We start from the raw sequence: 27,428 nt of genomic DNA on the forward strand, positions 1-27,428 counted from the left end.
ACAACTTCCAAAAAATATATATTCCACTGAGAAGAAAAGGGTGTAAAAGAAAAGACAGCCATCCGTGGCTAAGTAAAGAAATTAAGGATAGTATTCGACTAAAAACAAGGGCATATAAGGTAGCCAAATCTAGTGGGAGGATAGAGGATTGGGAAAACTTTAAAAGACAGCAAAAAATAACAAAAAGATTGATTAAGAAAGGGAAGATAGATTATGAAAGTAAATTAGCAAAAAATATAAAAACAGATAGTAAGAGTTTTTATAGTTATATAAAAAGAAAAAGGGTGGCTAAAGTAAATGTTGGTCCCTTAGAGGATGAGACCGGGAAATTAATGGTGGGAAATATGGAGATGGCAAAAACACTGAATGAATATTTTATATCAGTCTTTACAGTAGAAGACACTAAGAATATCCCAACACTGGACAAACAGGGGGCTAAAGGGGGGGAGGAGCTAAACACGATCAAAATCACTAAGGAAGTGGTACTCGGTAAAATAATGGGACTCAAGGCGGATAAATCACCTGGACCTGATGGCTTACGTCCTAGGGTCTTGAGGGAAGTGGCGGTAGGGATTGTGGATGCATTGGTAATAATTTTCCAAAACTCCCTGGACTCAGCAAAGCTCCCAGCAGACTGGAAAACTGCTAATGTATTGCCCTTATTTAAAAAGGGCAGTAGACAGAAGGCTAGAAACTATAGACCGGTTAGCCTAACATCTGTGGTAGGTAAAATATTGGAGTCCATTATTAAGGAGACAGTAACAGGACATTTGGATAATCATAATTTAATAGGACAAAGTCAGCATGGTTTTATGAAGGGGAAGTCATGTTTGACAAATTTGCTGGACTTCTTTGAGGAAGTAACATATAGGGTGGATAAAGGGGAACCAGTGGACGTAGTGTATTTAGACTTCCCAAAGGCATTTGACAAGGTGCCACACAAAAGATTATTGCTTAAGATAAAAAATCACGGGATTGGGGGTAATATTCTGGCATGGATAGAGGATTGGCTATCTAACAGAAGGCAGGGAGTTGGGATAAATGGTTCATTCTCAGACTGGCAGTCAGTAACTAGTGGTGTTCCGCAGTGGTCAGTGCTGGGTCTCCAACTCTTTACAATCTATATTAACAATTTGGAGGAGGGGACCGAGTGTAACATAGCAAAGTTTGCAGATGATACTAAGATGGGAGGGAAAGAAGTGAGTGAGGAGGACATAAAAAACCTGCAAGGGGACATAGACAGGCTAAGTAAGTGGGCAGAGATTTGGCAGATGGAATACAATACTGGAAAGTGTGAGGTTATGAACTTTGGCAGGAAAAATCGTAGAGCAAGTTATTATCTTAATGGCAAGAAACTGGAAAGTACTGAAGTACAAAGGGATCTGGGGGTCCTGGTGCACGAAACTCAAAAGGTTAGTATGCAGGTGCAGCAAGTGATTAAGAAGGTCAATGGAATGTTGGCTTTCATCGCTAGGGGGATAGAATATAAAAATAGGGAGGTATTGCTTCAGTTGTACAAGGTATTGGTGAGACCGCACCTGGAATACTGCGTACAGTTTTGGTGTCCATACTTAAGAAAGGACATACTTGCTCTCGAGTCAGTACAAAGAAGGTTCACTCGGTTAATCCCGGGGATGAGCGGATGGACATATGAGGAGAGGTTGAGTAGATTGGGACTCTACTCATTGGAGTTCAGAAGAATGAGAGGCGATCTTATTGAAACATATAAGATTGTGAAGGGGTTGGATCGGGTGGATGCGGGGAGGATGTTCCCGATGATGGGTGAAACTAGAACTAGGGGACATAGTCTTAGAATAAGGGGCTGCTCTTTCAAAACTGAGATGAGGAGGAACTACTTCACTCAGAGGGTGGTAGGTCCATGGAATATGCTGCCCCAAAAAGCTGTAGAAGCTACATCATTACATAAATTTAAAACAGAAATAGACAGTTTCTTAGAAGTAAAGGGAATTGAGGGTTATGGGGAGCGGGCAGGAATTTGGACATGAGTCTAGGTTCGGATCGGACATGGCCCTGTGGGTAGCGGAGCGGGCCCAGGGGCCGTGTAGCCTGATCCTGCTCCTATTTCATGTGTCTAATTCTGTTAGATTCAGGAGATGGTTCTGTGATAGTAGATTGGCGGTTAGGATCAGATCAGCCATGATCTTATTGAATGGCGGAGCAGGCTCGAGGGGCCGATTGGCCTACTCCTGCTCCTATTTCTTATGTTCTTATGTTCTTAACCAGCTGGTGTTCGGGGTAGCCTCGGCTCCGGCTATCTGGCAAAGGGCAATGGATCAAGTCCTGCAAGGGATTCCAGGGACCCAGTGTTATTTGGACGACATCCTGGTCACGGGCGAAAATGACAGTGACCACCTCACCAACTTGGAGAAGGTGCTCACCAGATTAAAGGAGTATGGGCTACGAGCTAATCGCCACAAGTGTGAGTTTTTCCAGAAACAGATCTCGTATTGTGGCCACGTCATCGATGAAGAGGGGTTACATAAGTCCCCTGAAAAGATTGAGGCAGTAGTCAAGGCTCCAGCACCGGAAAATGTGTCGCAACTGAGGTCGTTCCTCGGGCTGGTAAACTACTACCACAAGTTTTTACCAAATTTGTCCACGGTATTACACCCACTGGACACCCTACTGCAAACAGGGGTACCATGGAAGTGGAATGACGAACGTAGATGAGCTTTCCAGAAGTGTAAAGAATTGATCACATCAAAAGAGGTGTTGGCCCATTTCAACCCAGCACTACCAATTCGTTTGGCATGTGATGCATCACCCTATGGTATTGGAGCGGTGCTGTCGCACAAATTCCCAGTCAGGTTGGAGAGGCCAGTAGCCTTTGTGTCTCCGTCACTAACCTCAGCCGAGCGCAACTACGCCCAGATTGACAGGGAGGCCCTCAGCCTAGTATGGGGAGTAAAAAAATTCAACCACTATCTGCATGGGCAGAAGTTCACCTTGCTGACTGACCACCAACCACTTGTCTCCATCTTTAATCCTAAGAAGGGCGTTCCAGTGATGACTGCACAACGGTTACAAAGATGGTCCCTGTTTCTAGGGGCGAATCAATATGAAATAGAATATAAAGGCACGAAACAGCATGGGAACGCTGATGGGCTATCACGCCTGCCACTGCCTACTGTGGAGGAAGCACCAGCAGTGGACCCTATCGAGATATTTTATTCGTCAATAATTGAACGATTGCCAGTAACGAACGCGGATATAGAGAAGGAGACCCGCAATGATCCGACGCTGTCTCGGGTATATGATTTGACGGTGAGGGGATGGCCAACACATGGCGACTCACTGTTGCCAGCATTCTCATCCAGAAGAGAGCAGCTGTCAGTATGCCAGGGGACAGTGATGTGTGGATCCAGAGTGGTGATTCCACCCAAGTTAAGGGAGAGAGTGCTAAATGAGCTACATGAAGGTCATCTGGGGGGAGTGAAAATGAAAAGCCTTGCTAGGGCTTATGTGTGGTGGCCGGGAATCGATCAACAAATCGAAGACCTAACTAAGAGCTGCTCAGGATGCCAGAGGGTCCAAAATGCACCACCACGTGCCCCTCTACACCCATGGGAGTGGCCCTCCTCTCCATGGCAACGGGTGCATATTGATTTCGCTGGTCCATTCATGGACTCAATGTTCTTAATAGCAGTGGATGCTCATTCGAAGTGGCCTGAGGTGATAAAAATGTCCTCAACCACTACAGAGAAAACGATTGCAGTCCTACGGACCATATTTGCCAGAAACGGTTTGCCAGAGCAGATTTGCTCTGATAATGGACCACAGTTTGTGTCCGAAGAGTTCCGAAAATTTATTAGAAGGAATGGGGTAAGGCATTACACATCCGCCCTGTATCATTCAGCCACCAATGGATTGGCTGAGAGGTTCGTACAAACCTTTAAGAAGGCGATAAAGGCCATGTGCGACGATGAAATTCCACTACAGCATAAGGTGGACAATTTCTTATTAGCCTACCAAAACGCGACACATGCAGTTACCAACCAGACCCCGGCCATGATGTTCTTTAACCGAAGGTTGAGATCTCGTCTGGACTTGCTCAGACCAAATGTGCGAAGAAATGTTGAGGACAAACAATTCCAGCACATAGAAACATAGAAACATAGAAGATAGGAGCAGGAGTAGGCCATTCGGCCCTTCGAGCCTGCTCCGCCATTCAATGTGATCATGGCTGATCATCCAAATTCAGTACCCTGTCCCTGCCTTTTCCCCATATCCCTTGATCCCTTTAGCCTCAAGAAATATATCCAACTCCTTCTTGAATATATTTAATGAACTAGCCTCCACCGCCCTCTGTGGCAGAGAATTCCACAGGTTCACCACTCTCTAGGTGAAGAAATTCTTCCTCATTTCAGTCCTAAATGGCTTACCCCTTATCCTTAGACTATGACCCCTGGTTCTGGACTCCCCGGCCATCAGAAACATCCTTCCTGCATCTAGTCTGTCCAGGCCTGACAGAATGTTATAGGTTTCGATGAGATCCCCTCTCAATCTTCTCAACTCCAGTGAGTATAAGCCCAATCGACACAATCTCTCCTCATACGTCATTCCTGCCATCCCAGGTATCAGCCTGGTGAATCTTCGCTGCACTCCCTCCATGGCAAGAACGTCCTTCCTCAGGTAAGGTGACCAAAACTGCACACAATACTCAAGGTGCGGTCTCACCAAGGCCCTGTACAACTGTAGCAAGACATCCTTGTTCCTGTACTCGAACCCTCTTCCTACGAAGGCCAACATACCATTTGCCTTCTTAACCGCCTGCTGCACCTGCATGCATCTGCATGAGAAGCCGACAAGGAGCTTCAATGTAGGACAACCAGTCTTGGCCCGTGACTACCGAACAGAGAAATGGCAACCAGGAACGATATGCACAAGGCAGGGGCCATTAATGTACACAGTGGATGTCGGGGAGAACATTGTGAGACGCCACATCGATCAGATCTTAGCGTCACAGCTCGAGTACCTGGGGATGAACCCGACATACCGGTAGCATCTACCTCAGAACCAGTAGCAGTGGAAACCGATGAACTACCCGATGAAAAGGGGCCAGAATCGCCTCTGCACCAAGAACGAGAACCTCAGGAAAGGCGCTATCCCGAAAGGGTCAGGAAGCCGCCCCAAAGACTGAATCTATAACTGGACTATTGTTGTTTAATGTACATGTTAAAGTGTTAATTGTTATTTGAATATTAGGGGTACTACTAATCTAAAAGGGGAGGAATTGTAGTGTACCTTTAAGACAGAACTACTTTTACAGCTCCTGTATACTGTAGTACCGGCAGTGACCACACCTGTATATAAGCCTTGCGCATGCCTCTGTACCCCCAGTCTTGAGACTACCCTCCTCCAGTAAATACCTGTTTATTGTTAAGTTACAGCATCTGTGTGGTTATTGAAAAACATCATACTCTCAGCATCACGGATCTAACATGTGTCAGACCACCTGACGACGTTTGCCACTCACAAGCACGATTGCGGGAGGGTCACCGGGTTTGAGGTCAGAGTAGACGGAGACCCCATGGCCCGACCCCAAAAACAGTACAACTTCCCCTGGGAAGTGGAGCCCGACATGGAGACAGCAATGTCTTCACTGATGCAGCAGGGCGTGTTGAGACCGATAGTCACCCATGTAACCTCTCCGTTATGGCCGGTGAGGAAGCCGGATGATTCCTGGAGAGCCACGGTGGACTACAGAGTCCTCAATAGCAACATCCCAGCCTGCGTGCCGATGGTAGCAGCAGTTGCCGACCTGATAGGAAGTATTCCAGCCTCCGCGACCACGTTCACGGTGCTGGATATTTCTAATGGGTTTTGGTCCATCCCTTTAAGGAGGGAGGATCAGTACAAGTTTTCCTTTACGTTTAAAGGGCAACAGTACACCTGGAACTGCTTGCCACAGGGTTTCCACAATAGCCCCAGCATTTTCCATCAATGCATGGCAGGGAGTTTAAAAGAGTTCAGCCAGCCCAATCAGCTAGTGCAGTATGTGGACGGCCTGCTCCTGTTCACAGATTCAAGAGAAGAGCATGGTCCACTATTGGCCGAGTTATTGGAGCTGTTAGGCAGAAAGGGTTTCAAAGTAAACCCAAAGAAGGCACGGATCGGCCAGCAGGAAGTGAAATTCCTGGGTCTGACCATCCGCGCCAGTGAAAGAGCCATAGATAAGGCCAGGCGGGAATCGGTACAAGATCTACCGATCCCCACCACCGTAACGGGTGTGAGGTCCTTTCTGGGACTGACCGGGTACTGCAGAGACTTTATTGAGGACTATGCAGCCACAGCAGCCCCGCTGCTCCGACTCCTACACACGGGAGTGGAGTGGTCCTGGGACGAGGGTTGCCAGGCAGCATTTGAAAACCTCAAGAGGGGCTTGCAGACCGCGCCAGCTCTGGGGGCCATAGATGGGGGAGAGGAGTTTTTCCTGGAGGTAGCGGCTAGCAGGGATAGCTTGAGCGCTGTACTGCTTCAAGAGCGACACGGCAAGCTGAGGCCGGTGGTTTATTCCTCCAGGGTGCTCACCGATGTGGAAAGGAGTTTTTCCAATTGCGAGCGGCATCTTTTGGCCACGCATTGGGCTGTGAAAAGGCCTCTGATCTTCACAGGCACCTCTCCCATCACTCTCCTCACCCATCACACACCCACCCGAATGCTTCTAGATGGAAGGATTAAGGATGGGACAGTAAGCAGTGCACGCATTGCGCGCTGGACCCTCCTCCTTTCACAGATAGAGCTGAAGGTGAAGGGTCTCTGCGAGCCCAAGCTCGCGGCCAACATGGTATATCCCGGAACAGCCCATCGGTGTTCCGTAAAAGAGGTATGGGAGGTGGACGTAGGTTTACGGGCCGGGATACATCCCACGGGCCGCGAGATCTACGTAAACGGTTCCAGCACGGTATCCGCTGGCGAACGACTCACAGGGTGTGGAGTTTATGACCCCGCGGCAAACATTGCCCTGGCGATTAAGCTCCCCAGCACTATGAGCGCCCAGCAGGCTGAACTGTCTGCGGTAGTGTATGTCGTTACACACCCCGAGATCTTCCCCACCCCATACACGATTTGTTCGGACAGCATGTTCACATGCAACTCGTGTACGGAGTACCTAGCCATCTGGTCCCGCCGCGGATATACCTCTTTGGATGGGCGACCCTTAACCGTAAAGCCCCTGTTAGAAAAGATCTTGACTGCTGTGGGAGAAAAAGGGGAAGTCTTTATCCACAAGGTAAAGGCCCATTCCTCCATGGAGCCCCGTGGCGAGGGTAATGAACAAGCGGATACGCTAGCCAGAGAGGGTGCCCGCACCGGTACTTTTTGGGATCCCTATGGGTCCAAACCCGTGGCAGTGATCCGAGGCAGGGATGGGACTCAGGGTACCACATGGGTAATGCTGCCCCCAGACCTCAAGACCGTCCAAACCCTAGATCCCGCCCTAAAAACAGTCCTCAAGGCCATCACAGAGGGCAAGGAAGTAGAGGGTCCGTATGGTACAGCAGCCCTCTCCATCAAGGAAGGCATGCTGTTCCGAGAAGAACAGTGGGTTGTGCCGCAGCAGCACCGGAGGGAATTCCTTCAACTGGCCCATGAGGGTCCAGGAGCAGGACACCCCGGGCCTGAGGTCACCTGGCAACGGGTAGAACAAGCAGGTTGGTGGCCGGGACTTCGGGACGAGGTCCGCGATTTCTGTGCTAATTGCCTCGTGTGCGCTGCAAACAACCCAGACCCCCAGAAAAGGAAGGTGCCTTTGGGACACATCAGGAGAGTAGAGGGACCATGGCAGTCGATACAGATCGATTACATCGGGCCACTGCCCACCGCCCAGGGAGGTTTTAAGTACTGCCTCGTCCTGGTGGATGTGTTCACCAAGTGGGTGGAAGCCTTCCCATGCCGAACAGCCACGGCACTTAGTACTGCCAGGATCTTGGTCCAGGAGGTGTTCTCGCGGTGGGGACTACCACGATTTGTGGAGTCTGACCGAGGGGCTCATTTCACTGGCCAAGTGATGCAGGACACCCTCATGCTCCTGGGCATTGAAGGGAAGTGGCACGTGGCCCACAATCCTCAGTCATCTGGGATTGTGGAACGCATGAACCGCACCTTAAAAGAAAGGTTGAGGAAGGAGACGAGGGACTCGCCCCAGAAATGGGCGGAGACCTTGCCTCTAGTCCTCATGGGGATCCAGGCTAGCCAGTCTAAAAGTACGGGGTACTCCCCACACGAATTAATGACTGGAAGAGTCATGCGAACCCCCACCCATGTACTAGCCCCGGTGCTCACTGAGGGTCAGCTCCGAGAGGTAAACCGGGACAAGTTTGCCTGGACCCTCTTTGAGCGCCTGAAACAGATTTATGGGCAAGCGGCTGGGAACATGGGAAGGCAGCATCAGGGCAACCGATTGCTGCTTGAACCCCGAAAAGCACATGAGTGGGAAGTTGGAGATCAGGCCATGGTGAGAAACTATGCCCGAGTAGGGAGTTTAGAACCACTGTACATGGGGCCCTACAGCATTGTAGACAAGGCCAGCCCCATGGTATATGCAGTGAAGTTGCCCCGGCGCACTAAATGGTTTCACATCAATCAGTGCAAACTGTTTAAGCCGGGTGCAAGAGTACCAGCAACCGAAGCCAGGTCTGAGGGTAAAGATCCTCAGCCTGAGGTGTGCGATGAGTCACAGACCACACAAGCTGGAACAGCAGCCTGCTTGAGGGGAGAAACTGTCCCGCCCACCTGGGAGGTTTCCCCTATGGCCTGGGACTCGGACGAGGAGGAGCCCGAACAGCAAGGCCCCACCCTCGACACGATTCTGGAGGAGGTGGAGTCGGAGGACGGAGGTCCCGCCCTCGACTCAAGCTTAGGGGAGGTAGAAATTGGGGGCGGAGATCCTCCACCTGTAGGGACAGGTGAGGAGGAGTCATCTGCCACAGACCCAAATCCCAAAGGGGCTTGGCCTGAGGGAAGGGAGCCGAAGCCGGCAGCCGTGGAGGTGCCACGGGCTGTGAGGGCTAAAGTCCCAACCGAAGGTCCGCTCGCTAAGGGAGCCACGCCCAAAGTACCTCTTCGCAGGTCGACGCGAATGCCTCAGCCGGTAAAACCTTGGCCTGATTCCCCCGTTCTCAGCAAACGCCGACTTGAGAAATCCCTGACAAAACGCAGTCCCCAATTGACAGCAAAAGGCTGCGGGGAACCCAAGCCACAGGTCACTGCAGCCCCACCGCAGGGAGCGGCGAGCTGCAGTCCAATCAGGGATTAGGCAAGCCGCCCGGGGACGGGCGGCACTGTACATAAGTTTAAGTTTTAAGTTTAAGGTGTATATACATTAAAGTGTTTAGAGTCATAAGTAGTTTTGAGATCTGCTCAGTATGCGTATTCGTTTGGATCGAGGTCGAAAGACCCGATCATGCCTTCACCTAAGCCAGAATCTCTCGGGAGCCTGGCTATATTGTTTAATTTGTTACAGGAACCAAGAGGATGATGAACAGAATCCTCCTTATGGTCGTGGTAATCGGGTGGAGCTGGGCCTATCGGGGCCACACCAAGGACTCCACGATCTATGGGTGCTCTGGCAACAGAGGCCCCATCGCGACTGACGGAACCGGCCCACGGGACGCTGAAGAGACTGCCGTATATTTCCACGAAGGGAGGTGGCCAGGATGGCTGGGGTCGAACTCTACGGAATACTCCAGCCAGTCCGGGTTTGCGTACCGAGAGACTTCCTTGATGTGCCCCCGAGTGAGGGTCATCGCACCCAGAGTCAGCGTCACTGTCGGGAAGAAGATTTGCCTGGTATGTTTTGGACATGTTCCTTTGGACTGATGGTGGTGGCTGCACAAGTTGAGCAGAACCATGAAGAACTCTACAGTCGAGTGGGAGAGACTGGGTAACAATACCCATTAGACTATTACGGGAATTCATGGGGGGTTGAGTGTCTGTTGGACAAATGGTGGGAACCAGATGAGGGGATCTACATCTGCATGTGGGGTTCAGAACGCACTTGCCCCACAGGCGTCTCCATCTTTTTCCAAAGGCAGTGGCAGGATGCTGGACAAGGAATGAGGTGGGATGTCAGCACATGGGCGTGCGGAGTCCCATACTCTCAGATCCCAGTAAACGCCACTGAGCTCATCACCCGACCCCGCAAGCCTCTGCCCACAATTCCGGTAGCTAAAGCCCTCAAGGAAGGGTGCCCCACCACAACAAAGGGACCCGGGAATGGACTGGTATTGGTACCCACAGGTCAGGTGCTTCGGTGATTTTAAACCTCACCGAGGTGCGGTTGCCAGAGTGGTGCCCCAGGGAAACGGAGCAATTATACCAGGTCCTGTTAACAAACATGTTTAAACAGTTTTACGAATTCGACTTTGCCGATGTCGACAGAGCCGAATTGTACATCACACCACATGAGGTCTTGGACAGAATAGGGAGACAAAGAAGGGGTGCAGTAAATGATATCTTTATAGCCTTTAACACAGGGACTTCCGTCATCAACACTTTGGATGATGTGGAGCTGCAAGCCCAAATCAATGGTTTGAAAACACAGTTAAGAACGATACTGACTGACGAGAATAAGGTAGTGGGTTCTGAGTTACATGAGGACCAGGCCATGACACTACACTTAAAAGAGATAATAGCTGAGCTGGAGAAACACACCAAAACGGTAAATGCTCTCATCAGGGAGGATCGGAATGCATCAGATCAGGCTGCGCAGAACGAAGCTTGTGTGCTGTATGGGGTGTGGTTACTGGGCGAGGGCCGCAGTAACCTGGAGGATTTGAAACAAGGTTTAGTCCCCTCCTGGATCAGCAACAAGCACCTCGCAGCCCTCCACCCTTTTGAGAATGCATTGAGTCCGTGCCAGCTCAGACTAGCTTCAGAGGCCTACCCAGTCCCAGTGGACTGTGGACGGTCTAACTACACCATTATGGATATAATGGTAAGAATGCCGGTGATGGGAAAGACAGCTAAACCCGCCCCGGTATACAGGGTGGAGAACATTGGAGTCATTCAGGGGGGTGCGCACATTCGCTACACAGGGGTCCCACCTTACGTCATTCGATGGGAGCATGCAATGGCAGGTACCGACCTCTCGGGGTGCCAGAGCCGGGGAGCACACATCATCTTGTGTCTCCAGCACTTGAATGCCCATTCAAAACCACAGTGCGGGTTCAGAACTGCTGGCGCGGAGCCTATAAATTGCACCATGGAGGCAATGGCACAAGACCATGTGCCCCCGCAGGTGGCATATATAGGAGGTGTGACATACTGTGTCACCATTGCAGCGCCCCACTACCAACATGGACAGCACGGTTGGTGTCTGGTTAGTGACAGCAGCTTCTGTTTCAAGCCCAGGGCAGAAGTTCAAGTGGCCCAAGAGCGAATTGTCCCCATTCCTGAACCTTCCACTGTTCACATCACTGTTAAAGAGAATTTCACCGATCTGTAGCGATTCGTTGCACATTTTGGATATATTATTCCCCCTCTCCCTGAACACCTCACCAAGATATTAAAAGCCGTTGTTGTTTCACAGAAACATTTCTATACACTGGAGCAGAAGACTTTAGAGATAGGGGCAGACATATTGGATATAGTGACCCCACCGTGGTGGGACCTGTTCACTAATATAGAAGTCCCTTCTTGGATTAGGATAGCCTCTCACATTCTTGTAGTGTGCCAGGTTATCATTGTAGTTTATTTACTGTTTGTACTCTGTAAAGGGGTCAAACATTCGCAAAAGTACGAGAATAGAAGGGAATGGAGGGAGCATTATGTGAGGGTAGAAGAAGAGACACCCGTTTAGTTCTGCTGCTATTGTATAAAGTTAAAGTTTTCCCTCCCTCCTCTGTATTTGGTATGTATTCATGTGCATTTAATTTTCGTGTGTGTACTTTATTTTTTATTATTGAAGTTTATTAGATGTGTTGTTATTATTAAAAAATAGTGTGTATGCACCAGGTGATGTAAGGGTATTAGGCCCCCCTCCACGCCTGGAAGTGAGTATGTCAAATTTCACATCTGAAGTATTGCCATCTATAGATGCTTAATGTACACTAGGTTTTTCTGAAATGGGAAATGCATGTGTTGTGGGGTCATAGATAGGTAAATACTGGGGATGGTTTGATTATGGAAAGTCAGAAAATTTTGCTCACCCAGAATTATGATACTTCAAGCAAGTTACAGTATCATCAGGGGGGAGTGTAGGATTCACAAAATTGAACTTTATATTATAAAGGGTCGAATGGCAGAAGAGGCCATGATTTTAAAGACTATTTTAAAAGAAGCCTAGGAAAAAGGGGCATTCAAAATGGCCACCAGACCCCGTGACCAACTTATTGGGACACTTTAAAATGGTTCCTGCAGTCCTCAGACAGCATTGTGGATTCAGCCCACAGTAAGTTCTGGAAGCCGTTTCTGAGAGAACGAAACCAGACACCCACATATACATATAGATTGGATGCAGATCCAGTCAAGATCGGCCTGTAGATAAAGGCCATCTAAATGTTTACACAGACAAAAGGGAACAGTTTCATATTCATGAGAAGAGCATCAAGGACCCGATAAGGACATCACCAGGACATTAAAAACAATGAAGGTCATTCCAGACCAGAGATGGCCCTTTGCCGGCCATCCCAAAGTATTTTAAAATATAATAACTACCCTGCTGTGCGATAAGCCCGCCAAAAGTTAAACAAAGACTAACCTGATTTGGGCGGGAGAAAGAGGCTTCTCCTGAGAAGTATATCTGGGGAACCCGGGGGTAGAAACAAAAAACCAGCCATCGTGGTGCTACCATCGTATTCGGTGGCATCATCGCTTGAAGAAGGGGAAGAAGATGGTTCGAGCCGGCATCCCGCCCCAGGGTAAAACATCGGGAGATCATCGACCTACCCCGGGCCGTTTGACGAGACCAAGGACCGTAGTCCTAAGAAACCTATATGAAAATGGTCAAACTGATGGTCATTCTCCACACTGGTGTCCAGGCCCGCTGAGATCCGGCCTGCTTGTGACCTTCACATCGAGGAAGAGGGCAGTGTGGCGCAGCCTGCAGCGCCCACCATGAGGAGACAGGACGCCTGAAGGGATCAAAATGCAGACCTGTTTCAAAACCTTACACTTCCTAGTTGGATTGGTGAGCATGTTTCTGGCCCCTCATAATCAGATCTAGATAGGATTAAGGGGGTGGACATTTAAGGGTATAATTAACATGAGTTGTTGTCCCTCGATGTCCCGTCTGTTTCCCCATTTCATGATGATCTTTGTAGAGTATAATATGCCTGTATTTGCCTTAGTTAGTGATATACCTATCAATTCCTCCAATAAAAGGCGAAGAGTTACGAAGGTGACTAAAGGTTTTTATTGACTAAATAACAGAGCCCACTCTCGTGGGTGATCCGATCCAAGCAGGAGGAATACCAGCCAGTCGCTCACCTTTATACCTGGCCTGGTGGGTGGAGCCAAGGCGGAGTCGGCAGTGGTCATCCCAGGTATAGCAGTGTGGCAAGAGGCGACCTCGTACCGTGATACAATAGTGGTCAGTGATACAGTTATAACGAACAGTGGTGAACAGTGCTAACTACTAACAGTGATACGATAGTGAACGTGGTTTACCACATTCACCCCTTGTTTAGAATTAAGTCCGGCGGGGTGAAGTGTACTACCAATTCTGGTAGGTCAGTCTGTCCGGAGGCTTCGTAAGCCTCTCTGATCGCCGCAGCGGTGGTGTTGCCTTATCCGGTGCTGGTGCCTTATCCGGTGTTGATGCTGGTGTTTGCGTGGTCGGCGAGGGCTCGTGGGGTTCCGGCATGCCGTCTACCTGGACTGAGGTTGGGGGGGGTGGTGGCGGTGTTTCCGGATCGGCTGAGGGTGCGAGGTCTCGTAGGGAGACAGTGTCCTCCCGCCCGTCTGGGTACGCCACGTAGGCGTACTGGGGGTTGGCGTGCAGGAGGTTCACCCTCTCGACCAGGGGGTCCGTTTTATGGGTCCTCACGTGTTTCCGCAGCCAGACCGGCCCCGGGGCGGTCAGCCAGGTTGGTAGAGTGGTTCCCGTAGTCGACTTCCTGGGGAAAACGAACATTCGTTCATGGGGGGTGGTGTTAGTGGCCGTGCAAAGTAATGACCGGATGGAGTGCAGCGCTGTCGGGAGGACTTCTTGCCAGCGGGAGGTTGGGAGGCCCTTAGACTTTAAGGCTAAGAGGACGGCCTTCCATACCGTCGCGTTCTCTCTTTCCACCTGACCGTTACCTCTGGGGTTGTAGCTGGTGGTCCTGCTTGCTGCAATACCTCTCTCTAGGAGGAATTGCCGGAGTTCCTCGCTCATGAAGGAGGAGCCCCGGTTGCTGTGTATATAGTTCAGGAACCCGAACAAGGCGAAGAGGGCATTCAGGCACTTAATGACCGTGCTACTGGTCATGTCGGGGCAGGGGAAGGCAAAGGGGAAACGGGAGTACTCATCAACGATGTTGAGGAAGTACACATTACGGTCAGAGGACGGGAGGGGCCCCTTAAAGTCGATGCTCAGGCGCTCGAAGGGGCGGGTGGCCTTGATCAGGCTTGCTCGGTCCGGCCTATAGAAGTGCAGTTTGCACTCCGCACAGGTCTGGCAGTTCCTGGTCATGGTCCTGACCTCCTCGATGGAGTAGGTCAGGTTGCGGGCCTTAATGAAATGGTAGAGTCTGGTGACTCCGGGGTGGCAGAGCTGGTCGTGGAGGGTCTGAAGCCTATCGATATGCGCGCTGGCGCATGTCATTCGTGAAAGGGCATCAGGGGATTCGTTCAGCTTGCCTGGCCGGTACAAGATCTCATAATCGTAGGTGGAGAGCTCGATTCTCCATCTCAAAATCTTGTCATTCTTGATTTTGCCCTTCAGCTTGTTATTAAACATGAAAGCCACCGAACGCTGGTCGGTGAGGAGGGTAAATCGTTTGCCTGCCAGGTAGTGCCTCCAGCGCCGTACTGCCTCCACGATCGCCTGGGCCTCTTTCTCGACCGACGAATGTCGGATCTCGGGGCCCTGTAGGGTCCTTGAGAAGAAGGCCACTGGCCTCCCCTCCTGGTTTAGGGTGGCGGCTAAGGCGAAGTCAGATGCGTCGCTCTCCACCTGAAAGGGGATGGACTCGTCCACTGCGTGCATCGTGGCCTTGGCTATGTCTCCCTTAATGAGGGAGAAGGCCGCGCACGCCTCCTCCGTGAGGGGGAAGGAAGTGGCTTTCAGGAGGGGTCTGGCTTTGTCCGCGTAATTGGGTACCCATTGGGCATAGTAGGCGAAAAGCCCCAGGGTTCTCCTAAGTGCTTTAGGGCAGTGGGGGAGGGGTAGCTCCATGAGGGGGCGCATTCTTTCTGGGTCGGGGCCGATGATTCCGTTCTCCACTACGCAGCCGAGGATGGCAAGGCGCGTGGTGTTAAACACGCATTTCTCCTTATTGTAGGTGAGGTTCAGCCGTTGGGCCGTACGGAGGAATTTCTCCAGATTCGCGTCATGTTCCTGCCGGTCGCGGCCGCAGATAGTGACGTTATCTAGGTAGGGGAATGTAGCCTGCAGTTCGTTCTGGTCAACCATCTGGTCCATCTCCCTTTGGAAGACCGAGACCCCATTAGTGACACCAAAGGGGACCCTAAGGAAGTGGTATAGGCGCCCATTCGCCTCGAAGGCGGTATACTGGCGGTCCTCAGGGTGGATAGGGAGTTGGTGGTAGGCTGACTTCAGGTCGATGGTCGAGAATACTTTATACTGTGCAATCTGATTGACCATGTCAGATATGCGGGGGAGGGGGTATGCGTCCAGCTGGGTATATCTGTTTATGGTCTGGCTGTAGTCGATGACCAGGCGGTTTTTATCGCCGGTCTTTACTACTATGACCTGGGCACGCCAGGGGCTGCTGCTCCCCTCGATAATGCCCTCTTTCAGGAGGCGCCGCACCTCAGAGCTAATGAAGGCTCTGTCCCCGGCGCTATACCGCCTGCTTTTGGTAGCGACGGGTTTGCAGTCAGGGGTAAGGTTAGCAAACAGAGAGGGTGGCGGGACCTTGAGGGTGGAGAGGCTGCAGGTGTTACGCGGTGGGCGGTTTAACGTTTGCTGGTTGTTGACTGTGAGTGGGGGGAGGGGTCCACCGTATGCTAGGGTTACACTTTGGAGGTGGGATTGGAAGTCCAGCCCTAGTAGGACGGCAGCGCAGAGATGGGGGAGGACGAGGAGTTTAAAGTTTTTATACTCCGTGCCCTTAACCGACAGGGTCACGACACAGTAGCCGCTGATGTCCGTGGCGTGGGACCTCGATGCCATCGAGATTCGGCTGCGCGTTGGTAGGACAGAGAGGGAGTAGTGGCTCACCGTGTCTGGGTGGATGAAGCTCTCCGTGCTTCCGCTGTCGAACAGGCAGGTCGTGGCGTGGCCGTTCACTTTGATGTCCATCATTGACTTGGACAGATGGTGCGGGCGGGCTTGGTCCAGGGTGACGGAAGCTAGTGTGTAGCTGAGCGAGTCGTTGTCATCTGCGGGCGAGGCGGTCGGGCGTGGTGAGTAAAATGGCGTCTCCCACGAGGTAGGGCCCCATGAGGCACTATTGGGGTCGGTTGCCTTAATCAAAGATGGCCGCCCCCATGACTCATGTGTGGGGATGCTGGCCTCAGTTGCCCTAAACAAAGATGGCCGCCCCCATGACTCATGTGTGGGGATGCTGGCCTCAGTTGCCCTAAACGAAGATGGCCGCCCCCATAGTTCGCATGCGGCACTGCTGGCCTCTGAGGATCCGCTCCTGCAGGCCTTGGAGAAGTGGCCTTTCTTCAGGCAGGTTTTACATATGGAGTTCTTGGCTGGGCAGCGCGACCTCGGGTGCTTCTCCTGGCCTGCTTGGATCGGAGCACCCACGAGAGTGGGCTCTGTTATTTAGTCAATAAAATTGATATACCTATCAATTCCTCCAATAAAAGGCGAAGAGTTACGAAGGTGACTAAAGGTTTTTATTGACTAAATAACAGAGCCCACTCTCGTGGGTGATCCGATCCAAGCAGGAGGAATACCAGCCAGTCGCTCACCTTTATACCTGGCCTGGTGGGTGGAGCCAAGGCGGAGTCGGCAGTGGTCATCCCAGGTATAGCAGTATGGCAAGAGGCGACCTCGTACCGTGATACAATAGTGGTCAGTGATACAGTTATAACGAACAGTGGTGAACAGTGCTAACTACTAACAGTGATACGATAGTGAACGTGGTTTACCACAGTTAGTATTGTGTCGTTATGATTTGTTTGTGTTTTTCCCTCCCATGTACCCTCTTATTTGCTTGCATTTGATTTGTTTTACATTATGCAATAAAATTTCATTTCGTTTCATCAAACTTGGTCTACAAGAGTTTTCTCTACATTGTAGTTCCTGCCCCAAAGTCCAGAGTACAGAATCTAAGGAGCGAGTGGGTCGAACCACTCACGGTTTTACTGTGCAAGAGAGAGAGGCCTCTAGAGAGAGAAACCTCTGCGATCTGAAACCCCTTACCTTATCCGGCCATTCCCAGTGGTGGAGAGGAGCCGCTGCTGGTGCCTTCCGGTGTTCCTGACAAGTGCTGCATGTCTTGACTAGATTTTCTATCGCCTCATCTAGCTTTGGCCACCACAAGTAACTCCTAGCCAAGGCTATCATACGCGAGACCCCAGGATGACAATGATGTAGTTGCTCTAGGATAGACTGTTGTGCTGGCTGTGGAATAATCACTCGTGCTCCCCACAACACGCAACCATCCTGCACACTCAGCTGTTTTCCTGACACTGTAGGGTGTGAAGTCAGCCCCTTCCGGATGCTGTGGCCATCCCCTCACCACATATTCTCGAACTCTATACAGTACTGGATCTTTACCTGTCCATGTTCTTACTTGCTCTGCAGTCACAAGTGCCGTGTCAGTGTCCTCCAACATCAAAACTCTGTCCTCTGGAGCTGCACGGATAGGTGTGCCTGGCAGTGGAAGACGGCTCAAGGCATCTGCGTTCCCATGGTACTTGCCCGCCTTGTAGACGATGACATACTCATATGCCCTCAACGTCACTGCCCACCTCTGGATCCGGGGTGACACCATCTGTGGAACTGCTTTCATTTCATTGAAAAGAGAGAGGTTTATGATCGGTGCATATGGTGAACTTCCTGCCATATATGTACTTGTGGAACCTCTGTAACCCAAACATTACTGCTATCCCCTTTGTCTAACTGGGAATAGTTTTTTTCCGCTGGTGTTAGAGTTCGGGACATAAACCCTATTGGTCTTTCAGTTCCATGCAGTGTGAAAGAACTGCCCCCACCCCATAAGGTGAAGCGTCACAAGAGAGAATGATGTCTTTCTCTGCATTGTAGTGAACCAGCACATCCGACGACAGCATCAGTTTCTTGGACTGTTCAAATGAAACCCCTGCTCCTCTCCCCACTTCCACTGTGTCTCCTTGCGCAGTAGTTTGTGAAGAGGTGCTAACACAGTTGACAAGTTTGGTAAAAACCTGTTATAATAGTTCAGCAGTCCCAGGTAAGCTTTTAACTCAGCCACATTTGTAGGAGCAGGGGTGTCCTGCAGTGCTTGTACCTGCTCCTTGAGTGGATGGAGCCCGGTGGCGTCCACTCTGTGTCCCAGGAACACTGCCTCATTCCCCAGGAAAGTTCACTTACTCCTCTTGAGCCGGAACCCTGCCCTCTCCAATCTCTGTAGTACCTCTCTCAGAGTGCTCAGATGCTCCTGGTCGGTCTTCCTGTCACCCGAATGTCATCCAGATAAATGGAAACATGTGGAATCCCTTGCAGTACACCTTCGATTGTCCTCTGGAAGATAGCTGGACTAGATGAGACACCAAACGGTAAGCAGTTATATGTAAACAAGCCCTTGTGTGTATTTATGGTGATATACTTCTTTGATTCGTCATCCAGTGTAATCTGCAAGTAGGCATGACTCATATCCAACTTTGTGAATTTCTTTCCTCCAGCCAGGTTTGCAAAGAGATCCTCTATTTTGGGAATCGGATACTGCTCTAGTTTGGACACCCGATTGACTGTCAATTTATACTCTCCACAGAGTCTTACCGAATTGTCCGGTTTTAAAACAGGTACTATGGGAGCTGCCCATTCCAAACATTTCACTGGCTCCAGTATGTTCTCTCTCAATAGACGGTCAAGCTCAGCCTCTACCTTTGGCTTCATGGCATAGGGCACAGGTCGTTGTTTAAAAAACCTTGGCGGTGCCTCCTTGTCTACATAAATCTTAGCTGGGGGGCCATTAAATGTGCCAAGTTCCTCCTTGAACACATTCTCATGTTCACTCAACACTTCTTGCAAAGTCATCTGTTTGCCCACATCTATTTGATGTACTGCTCCCCAGTCTAATTTAAGTTCTTTTATCCAGCCCCGACCTAGCAGGTTTGGTCCGGTACCCGATACTATAACTACAGGTAGCTGTTCCACTGTGTCCCTGTGTTGCAGTTACATTAGCTGTACCTAATGTCGCTACTCATTCACCTGTATATGTTTTAAGATGCAGGGAGCAAGGCTTTAACTCTGGAACTTTTGCACGGTTCCACAATTTTGAGTACTCTGCCTTGTTCATTATGGTCACGCCGCACCCTGTATCCACTTCAAAGTTCACCTTAGAGTCATTTACTGTCAGTTGCAATGTGATAGGAGCCACTTTTGGAATGTTCTCTAACATGCTATACGTTATGAACATGGCCTCTTCTTCCTCAGGTTCCCTGCTGATGTGGTGTGCGCCATGTTTTTTCACTTCTCTCCCTTGGTTTTGCTGTCCTCCCCCTTTTGGTTTGGATTCCTCCACAGGTGATTTCGCCCTGCAAGCTCATTTTATGTGTCCTTGTTTCCCACACTTGTAGCACTTTTCCTCCAGAAACCGGCATTCACTCACCAGGTGATCGCCCTTGCATCTATAACATGCCTTCACATGCTCACGTTGTGGTTTCTGACGCATGTTCAACTTGTGCACAACAACCTGACCTGCAACTTGCGTAGCATTAGCTCTGTCTGAACTCCGTATTTCTTTTACATATCGGTTCGCTGTCTCTATGGCTTGAGCAAGTTCCAATGCTTTTTCATAAGTAAGCCCAGTCTCGGATAATAATCTACGCTGCATTCGGTCATCCATAATTCCGCAAACTAGCCTATCTCGCAGCATTTCCTTCAGGTTGTTCCCATAATTGCAATCTTGTGCTAATTTACGCAACACCGCTACATAGTCCATTACACTCTCTTCCTCTTTCCTGTTCCTTGAATTAAACTTGAACCACTGCACAATCTCACTAGGCTTAGGGTTGAAATGTTCTTTTAGCAAAGCCACTAATTCAACAAATGATTTGTCTCCAGGCTTTTCAGGACTGAGCAGATTCTTCATCAAACTGTAGGTTTGGCTTCCCACTGAACTAAGCAGAATGGCTTTCCTTTTTCCGGCATCATTTATTTTATTTGCTTCGAAAAAATAACCCAGCACTTCACAGTATTCCTCCCAGGTTTGTGCTTGACTATCAAAAGCGGAAACCGTTCCTACCATGGCAGCCTCGCTCTCTTCCAGCTGGTAGCTAACCGTAGCTCGTAATTTTGTTTTTTAAACGTCCTGGCAGACTTTTCTTCTTTATTCAGGGTCCTTTAGTTACCTCGTCGCCAAATGTGATAAATCCATGTAGTGAGACAAGGACTCGAAGAGGCAATATCGTAGAATTAGCACGAGTACTTTATTAACAAACAGAGTAACAAACATCATGCCTGCATCCTGGCATTTCACCTTTGCTGACCTTGACAGGAAGCAAACCTCTGACTTTAACAGGAAGCAAACCTCTGACCTTAGCAGCAGCATTGGCTGCAGCACCACCTGGTGGATAACCTTAATCATAACATCCCAGATTACTATAAAAAGTATTCACCAGTCCTCCTCATCCTGTATTTTTCTTTCTATATATTTAAGCTTTATTATTCTTCCGAGACCACACAAATAGATAAGGGAGAACCAGTGGATGTGGTGTATTTGGACTTTCAGAAGGCTTTCGATAAGGTCCCACATAAGAGATTAGCGTGTAAAGTTAAGGCACATGGGATTGGGGGCAAGTTATTGACTTGGATAGAGAACTGGTTGGCAGACAGAAAGCAAAGAGTGGCAGGCAGTGACTAGTGGGGTACCGCAGGGATCGGTCCTAGGACCCCAGCTATTCACAAATGATCTAGACGAGGGAACTAGATGTAATATCTCCAAGTTTGCAGACGACACAAAGCTGGGTGGGCATGTGTGCTGTGAGGAGGATGCCGAGAAATTCCAGCATGATTTAGACAGGTTGGGTGATTGGGCAGAAGCATGGCAGATGCAATATAACGTGGATAAATGTGAGGTTATCCACTTTGGTGTCAAAAACAGGAAGGCAGATTATTATCTGAATGGCAATAGATTGGGAGAAGGGGAAGTGCAACGAGACCTGGGTGTCCTTGTGCACCAGTCGCTGAAGGTAAGCGTGCAGGTGCAGCAGGCGATTAAGAAGGCAAATGGTATGTTGGCCTTCATAGCGAGAGGGTTCGAGTACAGGAACAAGGATGGCTTGCTGCAGTTGTACTTCTTCTTAGGCAGTCCCTCGGACCCGAGGATGACTTGCTTCCACATTAAAAATGAGTTCGCAGGTGACTGATTAGTCCAATGCGGGACCTACAGTCTCTGTCACAGGTGGGGCAGACGGTGGTTGAAGGGGCGGGTGGCTGGGGTGCTTGGGTTGACGTGCGCTCCTTGCGCTGCCTGCGCTTGGCTTCCGCTTGCTCCCGGCGAAGAGACTCGAGGTGTTCGGCGCCTTCCCGGATGTTTCTCCTCCACTTTGTGCGGCCTTGGGCCAGGGATTCCCAGGTGTTGGTGGGGATGTTACACTTTTTCAAGGAGGCTTTGAGGATGTCCTTGAAGGGTTTCCTTTGCCCACCTGGGGCTCTCTTGCCGTGCCGGAGCTCCTTTGCGTATTGTGTGCAGTTTTGGTCGCCTTATCTGAGGAAGGATGTCCTTGCCATGGAGGGAGTGCAGCGAAGATTCACCAGGCTAATACCTGGGATGGCAGGAATGACGTATGAGGAGAGATTGGGTCGATTGGGCTTATACTCGCTGGAGTTTAGAAGAATGAGAGGGGATCTCATTGAAACTTATAAAATTCTAACAGGACTAGACAGACTAGATGCAGGAAGGATGTTCCCGATGGCCGGGGAGTCCAGAACCAGGGGTCACAGTCTAAGGATAAGGGGTAAGCCATTTAGGACAGAGATGAGGAGGAATTTCTTCACCCAGAGAGTGGTGAACCTGTGGAATTCTCAACCACAGAAGGCAGTTGAGGCCAATTCATTAAATATATTCAAGAAGGAGTTAGATATATTTTTTAAGGCTAAAGGGATCAAGGGATATGGGGAGAAAGCAGGGACAGGGTACTGAATTTGGATGATCAATCATGATCTCATTGAATGGCGGAGTAGGCTCGAGGGGCCGAATGGCCTACTCCTGCTCCTATCTTCTATGTTTCTAGGTTTCCCTGAGAGTACAGGCTGGGGCTATACGCAGACCGATGCTGCCATTTAAGCATCCCCCAAGAAGACCACAAGATCAGCCCAGAGTGGCCCTCATTCCAACTTCTTCTCCTTCCATCGGACGAAATCCATAATCTCTGCTCATCATCCCTCCACAACTGTATGGCTGAGAACAGAAACGCCCCGTGTGGAAATTGCGGACATGACCCTATAGAATAGTTTGTTGGAGTGCCAGGGTTCCAAAGAAAGAAAGAACTTGGATTTTTATCGCACCTTTCACAACCTCAAGATATTCTAAAGAGCTTCCCAGTCATTAAGTATTTTGAAGTGTAGTTCGTGTTGTAATGTAGGGAAAGGCAGCAGGCAATTTGCGCACAGCAAGATCCAACAAACAGCAATGAGATAAATGACTAAATAACTTGTTATTGGTGGTGTTGGTTGAGGGTAAATGTTGGCCAGAACTCCTTGCGCTTCCTCAAATAGTCCCTTGGGATCTATGACGTCCACCTGAGAGGGCAGACAGGGCTTTAGTTTAACATCTCACCTGAAACACACTAGGGCAGAAATTCACGTCGGCCCATCTTCTGGCCTGAAATAGGCAGCATGCTGGGAGTGTGTGCCAGAAACCAGAGCGGAGACAGAATCAAAATTTGGCCTCGGGCCTTATCAACATATTGCCGGCAAGCGGCGGATGTCAATCTGGCATCGAACGGCAGCTCGTGGGTTCCACGAGGACGCAGTTGGGCCTGCTGCCTCTCCAGCAACGGCCATCAGGTAGGTCCTGGAGGAGGGGCAGGAGAACGGGGAAGGGTGGGGGCGATGGGCCGGCCAGAGTCCTCAGCAATGATGTGGAGCTGGGAGGAGCACTCCTGCTCCCTGGCTCTACGTAAAGAGAAGTGTCAAAAAAATGTATTTACATTGAGGCTGCAAGTAGCACCAAACAACTGAGGGGAACAGGCCCGATGGCTGCTCCGCTCAGCGCTGACCAATTGCATTAAAGGTCCTTAAACAGGAGTTTATTCAAGGTGCCGAACATCTGTTTAAGGCTGCTCTCCAGGACAGCTGAAAATTGCCAGAGGACATTATGGCGTCGGAGCTACTTCAGGCGTCATTGGGATGCAGGGCATAGCCTGGTGAAATTGGTCACTTTGCACCTATTTCCCACCCGGAAAACAAGCACAAGGAGGACCAATTTATACCCCATCATTTTTCAATTGATCTTTCAACAATTAATTATCTTTTGTTTGATTTTCTTTTGCGGTGAATGCTGGAGTCCCCGGACACTAGAAGATTGGATGCAGCTTTTGGCTCTGAATAGGAGGAGACTGATCAAACTTGCCATGTGCAGGTTCAAAGAAACAAAAAGGTCACTCATTCCACAACACAATGTTGAGGGACTGGGTGAACTGTAAAAGATTTAAGGATAAAATACCTGATCCTCGCTCTCAATAGGAATATAGGAACAGGAGTAGGCCATTCAGCCCCTCAAGCCTGTTCCGCCATTCAGTGAGATCATGGCTGATCTGCGACCTAACTCCACATACCCACCTTTGGCCCTGATCCCTTAATACCTTTGGTTAACAAAAATCTATCAATCTAGCATCAATTGCCGTTTGAGAAAGAGTTTTCCAAACTTCTACCACCCTGTGTGTGCAGAGGTGTTTCCTAATTTCACTCCTGAATTTTTAGACTATGCCCCCTAATTTAACCCTTGGAGTCCGGGTAACATTCTGGTAAACCTACACTGCACTCTCTCCAAGGACAATATATCCTTCCTAAGGTGTGTTGCCCAGAACTGCTCACAGTACTGCAGGTGTGGTCTGGCCAGGCTTTTGTATAGCTGCAGCATAACTCTACCCCCTTGTATTCTAGTCCTCTGGATATAAAGGCCAGCATTCCATTCGCCTTTTTGATTGCTTTCTGTACCTGTTCATGACATTTCAATTATTTATCTAAGCACCTGGATCCCCCCAAGCCTCTTAATACCTCCACTGTTTTTAGCTTTTCACCATTTAGAAAGTACCCTTTTAGGTCGAAAGTGGAGGGCCTGACATTTGCCTGCATTGAAATCCATTTGCCATAGTTTTGCCCATTCACTTCATCTATCAATATCTCTGTAATTTTATGCTTTCATCTACACTGCCTACAATGCCGCCTATCTTTGCGTCATCAGCAAATTTGGATATGTTCGAAAGAGGTGGAGATCAAAGGATTGCAGCTCGATCTCTGACCTCTACTCCCTTTGAACATAGCTCCTCCACAGAGCATGGGATCAGGAAATTAGTCTTTAATTTCTTTGATCAGGATCTGGTATAACCTGTGTTCAACCTAAGCCAGAAGATGTACAGGAGCTCTCCCCTTCATCCACATTCCTTCCAATAGTTTTGAGCAAAGCCAGATTCCAGCAGAGGAGAAACAAGAACCTTCAATGATTCCAAATACTGACCCGAATCCTCCCATAGTCCTCCAAGGGTTAACAATTGCCCCGTTCCCCAGTCACTCACCTGTTTGTACCAATATTTCAGCAGGCGAATCAAGTCTTTGACTTTTGAAGTATGCCGCTTCACAAATTTTCTCTGAAGTTCAGTAAAGCAGGGAGAAAATTCCCCATGTGGATCTTCATTTGCACTCACAAAATTGATTAGTTTGAGATGGGCTTCATTTGCACTGTCCGCTCCCACTGCAAGAAATAAAATGATTAATGAGCAACAGCTTACTGTGGCTCCAAGCAGTTTTGAAGACAAGTACTTAGTGCGAACAGTTAATTTAACCCATCAATCAAATAGACCATGTATACCTGCATTTTAGTGGATGACCCCCATTTATTTAATCTCATGAAAGTTTCTCACATTCCTCTTGGTGTCCCGGGAGGTCTCTCTCTCTCTCCTCCAAGTCCCAATTGGGTGTCTATAGATCTTGTTCCATTTCCACAGTTGACCAGATCCAAAGTATCTGCTTTAGATGTGGCAGCGAACAAGTGTGTCTGCAAGTAGAGCAACTCATTCTCTAACCTTTCCTCCTTCCCTGTTGGAAGGTATTTGCTTGCTGATAGCCCTTGATTATGTTCGATATCAATGACGTATGGTGAGCATTAAGGTAATCTAACATGACAGCTAATGTTAAAGCCACTAAGTAAGAGTGCTGTAGTACTTGAGCCAATCGGAGCAAGAAGGTCCCAGATTTCAGTGCTGATCTCAGCATGGGCCGCAGTGGGTTACTACAGAAGAGCTCAGAGTCTCTGGGTTGGGAAGAGAAACAAAATGTTGCAGGTTTTTGACTCCTGATCACTTCCCAGAGACCCCTTCTGGAAAGTGGACCGTGTGTGGTCATCAGATGTAAACAGGGTTTTGTTCCCCCGCTCTCCATGGCCAAATAGGCTGTTGACATTCTTGTCTTGGTACGAAGAATGATCAGCTGGGAAAAGTACCACAGCACTTTTAGTGGCCAAGGAACTGAATCACTTTCTCTAGAAACGGAGGGAAAAGGTAACTAATTTAAACAATTGTTCAAATTTTTGAAAAAAATAATTTTTTTAAAAATCGGGTCTAAAAATACACTTACCTTACTGTAAAGTCTTTAAAAATAATAAACCTGTGGAAAAAAATTTCTAACTTTAATTAATAGACCACTTACCTTTTAAAACTAAGTACTTACGTCTGCTTTTTTCTCGCGTAAAAACTGGAGGCCTTATCGCACGGGCAACCCTGTAAAAAAAAGGAATTTCAGCGCGCACGCGCAGACTCCTGTGCGCACGCGTTCCACCTCTGAACCCCTTGGTTCAGAGGAAAGGAAATGCCGGTTTTCCACGCATGCGCTGTGCATGCTGAAAACCGGCACTTCCATCGGGCCCACGCGTGAGTACACGATGCTTACTCACGCGTTGGGACCCGAATTACTGGGCCAATATAAGAAATAGGAGCAGGAGTAGGTCATATGACCCGTCGCGCTGTTCAATAAGATTACGGCTAAACTTCGACATCCACCCCACTTTCCCGCCCTATCCCCATATCCCTCGATTCACTTAGTGCCCAAAAATCCAACGATCTCAGTCTTGAATATTCGCATCGTCTGATTACTGGTTAGATTTACTTTCAGAATCAGTAGCCTAGACTTCCCATCAGCATCATTTTAATACCAAACTGGGTACATGCCAGTGTTGAAATAATGTCAATCAAAAAACTTAAGCTAATATCCCTCATTACTTCTCGTGCGAAGGGTCGCCATGTGTCTGACAGGCTATTGCACCTGATTCACTCAAAGTGCATTGTAACATTCTTCCTTAGCAATAACTAAATATGGAACTCAACCGTTGCATCATCTCAACTAGGAACGGGACATGTGATGGAGCAAAGCGGATAAGGTCCACTCTCGTCCCGTCTTTCGTGATGAGTAGCAGAGGCTCATGGAAGAATTTAAATTAAATTTGAGCTTTAATGATAAGGGCAGGTGTCTTATAACATGGATACCAATTCTTACTTAATGCATCAAAGGCTGGCAAAACATCAAACTCCACAATGTCTGAAGTCTTCTTCTTCGATTTCAGCGCGAAGCTCATCGATTTTGGTGGGATGCTGTTCAGTGTTACACTGATACTGATATCACGGATCTCATACGCAATGCTTGATGAGCACGTTTCCAGTACTTCTCGAATTCCCTCAAGAATTTCATGCCTGGTGTCTCTCTGCTCCTGGAAACTCTTGAAACAGCTGAGGAAGACGACCAGATCCGCATCTGAGCCATTTCTTAAAGCTGTTCCTTTCCCTGATGACCCGCCCTGAAGAGAGGAAGAACAGACAATTATTTCTGACTATTTCAGCTACTGGTGAACTTACCCATTCCAGAAATCTTGCACAAAAAAATGACCGCATTGATTCTCTTCAGTCTTGAACAGTCATAGAGACAA

General features: G+C 49.1%; 1 protein-coding gene across 1 annotated transcript in view; it reads right to left on the reverse strand.

Moving 5' to 3' along the window:
* The window catches only part of LOC147104233 (2'-5'-oligoadenylate synthase 1-like), a 63,124-nt gene that overhangs the window by 28,436 nt on the left and 7,260 nt on the right, over positions 1-27,428 (reverse strand). The window contains exons 2-3 of the mRNA XM_085961444.1: positions 27,002-27,299; positions 25,030-25,205 (exon numbers count right to left, since the gene is read on the reverse strand). Coding sequence (XP_085817570.1) covers positions 25,030-25,205; positions 27,002-27,299 — 474 coding nt within the window. The remainder of the gene's footprint in view (positions 1-25,029; positions 25,206-27,001; positions 27,300-27,428) is intronic.

The sequence above is a fragment of the Somniosus microcephalus genome, chromosome 19 (genome assembly GCF_052327205.1).
Source record: "Somniosus microcephalus isolate GS21.2 chromosome 19, FLI_Smic_1.0, whole genome shotgun sequence".
NCBI lineage: Eukaryota > Metazoa > Chordata > Chondrichthyes > Squaliformes > Somniosidae > Somniosus > Somniosus microcephalus.